Source organism: Amphimedon queenslandica, unplaced genomic scaffold (genome assembly GCF_000090795.2).
Source record: "Amphimedon queenslandica unplaced genomic scaffold, v1.1 AMPQUscaffold_11627, whole genome shotgun sequence".
Taxonomy (NCBI): Eukaryota; Metazoa; Porifera; class Demospongiae; order Haplosclerida; family Niphatidae; genus Amphimedon; species Amphimedon queenslandica.
This window is the reverse complement of record NW_003548131.1, coordinates 7725-10659: the sequence shown is the minus strand read 5'-3', so window position 1 is coordinate 10659 and position 2935 is coordinate 7725. Positions and strand designations below refer to the sequence as shown.

Sequence of the window (2935 nt, the reverse complement as noted above, 5' to 3'; positions counted from 1 at the left end):
TCTTTGTGAAATTGGCTGAGTTTAAACACTTCAGTTGATGTCGTCAATAGATTTTCATGCTCTTGTAGTCTTGCTTTTAGAGATTGTATTGTCTTTATAGCCACTTTCAATTGCTGTTCAGTCAGTTGTAGGTGTTCATTTGTTGTCTGTAGTTGCTCATTTTTCAATTCCAGTTGATCGTTTGTTACTTCTAGTTGCTCCTTTGTCAGTTGTAGGTGTGCCGTTATTGATTCTTCATTGTGCTTCTCTTGTTCTTCTCTCTTCATTCCTTTATCACATCCAACAGTATTGTATTCACATGGTATGATAGCTTTAGGGCAGGTCTCAAGATGGGCGTCAATATCATTAATAGTCCCCATCCATTGGCACCCACTATCAGTGTTAGTGCAATAAACCTTAAGTGACTTTATTCCTCGTTCTACTCTTCCATCTTTAAAGTACTTTCCTTCTAGTGAGCTACGACAAGTTGGGCAGATAAACCCTCGGCCCTTCCTCTTCAGTATATCCAGACAGCTCTTACAGTATATATTGTAGCAGCAGGTAACTTGTTGAGGATCCCGTGCTACCAATCTACAGATGTGGCATCGATACTCATCTGGGGGATTGCCATCAACATACTTATAGCTATAACCACCATATGTCCACCCATCAGCAGTAGCCATTTTACAGATCACATGATAGTTTATTTTGTTAACCACTACAGTTTTTTTAACTCCTAAGTTCTGCATTACAACTGCACATAATGTAAAGTTCCTTTTTGTGAGCTACCTTTAATACACATAATATTTAGATATACCATTATTGTTAACAATTATTTGCATTTATTATAATTATAGTACCCACAAAATCTACTGAGAGTTAAAATTTGTACCAGTAATTAAAAATTTTTTAATGTAATTTTGATTAGATTTAGCCCAAATATTTTTTTCAATCTAAGAGCATATAGAAAATATAAAATGTGGCATATATACTTACTAATTAGGAGGATTGCCATCAACAAATAACCATTTCTTTAACAGCTACAACTTGCACAGGTTTGCGTTTGCATCGATCATGGGCTGTCAAGCATGGCTTGTATTTTAAATCCTTTGCTTTTTAACTGGCAGAGCCTATTTAACTTGCAAAATTAACTTAATTATATTTAATTAAAATTAAAAATACTATTGTTAGTTTATGTTAATGCTAGCCATGGTTTTGTCTTTGATGTAACCTTTACACTGACTCTGAAGTACAGACTATCATCTTTTAGAAATCGACAGTTATTAGGTAGTCTATAAGTGTGTGATAAGAATTTGTGAATACCCCATTCTTGGCCTTCTTGTCCTTGGCTCACTCTTTGCTTACATTTATATGGTGTTGCTTTATTAAAATGAAAAGCTACCTTTACGTGATTCTTATCCTCTAGTTGATTCAGTAGTTCTATAGTAACTTCTCCTTGAAATGGCCACTCCAACAAATCATCATATTCTCCTGCCTCAAGATATATGAAGCAAGAAACGTGTGTACCTTTACCATCACCATATCCATTAGGATAGACATGTAGTGCCACCTTATATCCTCCTGGTGATGTGTAGAAGCCTCGACTACACCATCCTTCTTTCCTTTGTGAAAATTGGCTGAGTTTAAGCACTTCACTTGATGTCGTCAATAGATTTTTGTGCTCTTGTACTTTTGCTTTTAGAGATTGTATTGTCTTTATAGCCACTTTCAATTGTTGGTCAGTCAGTTGTAGGTGTTCACTTGTTACCTGTAGCTGTTCAATTGTCAATTCCAGTTGATCGTTTGTTACTTCTAGTTGCTCCTTTGTCAGTTGTAGGTGTAGTATTGCTGATTCTTCATTGTGCTTCTCTTGTTCTTCTCTCCTCATTACCTCAGTACATCCAACAGTATTGTATTCACATGATATGATAGCTTTAGGGCAGGTCTCATTGTGTGATGCTAGTGAACATTGATATATTATCTCATGGCAGCCTTTATTATTGCATTGGATTTGAATGTAAGGACACTTGCGAAGATGACTGCTGCTTGTTATTAGTTGGTAGGGTCCTTCTTTTAGACAATATGAACATCTGACTGATCGATTACGGCAGTTGTCTATCAGATGTGTTTTCAGTGAGCTTCTCCTAATCATTGCTCCACACTCATTAGTACAAGGCACCAGATGATAGGTACAACTATTAAGATGAGTGTCAATATCATTAATAGTCCCCATCCATTGGCACCCACTATCAGTGTTAGTGCAATAAACCTTAAGTGACTTTATTCCCCTTTCTACTCTTCCATCTTTAAAGTACTTTCCTTCTAGTGAGCTACGACAAGTTGGGCAGATAAACCCTTGGCCAAATGTGCCCTTCCTCTTCAGTGTATCCAGACAGCTCTTACAGTATATATTGTAGCAGCAGGTAACTTGTTGAGGATCCCGTGCTACCAATCTACAGATGTGGCATCGATACTCATCTGGGGGATTGCCATTAACATACTTATAGCTATAACCACCATATGTCCACCCATCAGCAGTAGCCATTTTACAGATCACATGATAGTTTATTAATTTTTAATAACCACTACAGTTTTTTTAACTGCATGACAACTGCACAGCAGCACATGCATTTATTATAATTATAGTACCCACAAAATCTACTGTGAGTTAAAATTTGTACCAGTGATTAAGATTATTTTAATGTAGTTTTGATTAGATTTAGCTCAAATATTTTTTCACAATTTAAGAACATGTATAGGCATTAGAAAATATAAAATGTGGCATATATACTTACTAATTAGGAGGATTGCCATCAACAAATAACCATTTCTTTAACAGCTACAACTTGCACAGGTTTGCGTTTGCATCGATCATGGGCTGTCAAGCATGGCTTGTATTTTAAATCCTTTGCTTTTTAACTGGCAGAGCCTATTTAACTTGCAAAATTAACTTAAT

The 2935-nt window shown here is 36.0% G+C and overlaps 2 protein-coding genes and 1 long non-coding RNA gene across 3 annotated transcripts in view; all 3 read right to left on the bottom strand.

Moving 5' to 3' along the window:
• Positions 1–29: 29 nt before the first annotated feature.
• On the bottom strand, positions 30–662 carry LOC105315162 (TNF receptor-associated factor 4-like; the record flags this gene model as incomplete). The annotated part of the gene is made up of 1 exon (XM_011409704.1): positions 30–662. A coding segment is annotated over exon 1 (633 nt), but the record flags the coding sequence as incomplete, so codon positions are not given.
• A 465-nt stretch (positions 663–1127) lies between these two features.
• LOC105315159 (TNF receptor-associated factor 4-like) overlaps positions 1128–2935 on the bottom strand; it is a 7495-nt gene continuing 5687 nt past the window's right edge. Inside the window, exon 2 of the mRNA XM_011409701.2 lies at positions 1128–1947. Coding sequence (XP_011408003.2) covers positions 1172–1947 — 776 coding nt within the window. The 3' untranslated portion in view covers positions 1128–1171. The remainder of the gene's footprint in view (positions 1948–2935) is intronic.
• LOC109589111 (uncharacterized) lies at positions 2361–2539 on the bottom strand. The gene is made up of 2 exons (XR_002188531.1): positions 2481–2539; positions 2361–2432 (listed from the first exon to the last, which is right to left on the bottom strand). It is a non-coding gene; the product is annotated as an uncharacterized LOC109589111 (long non-coding RNA).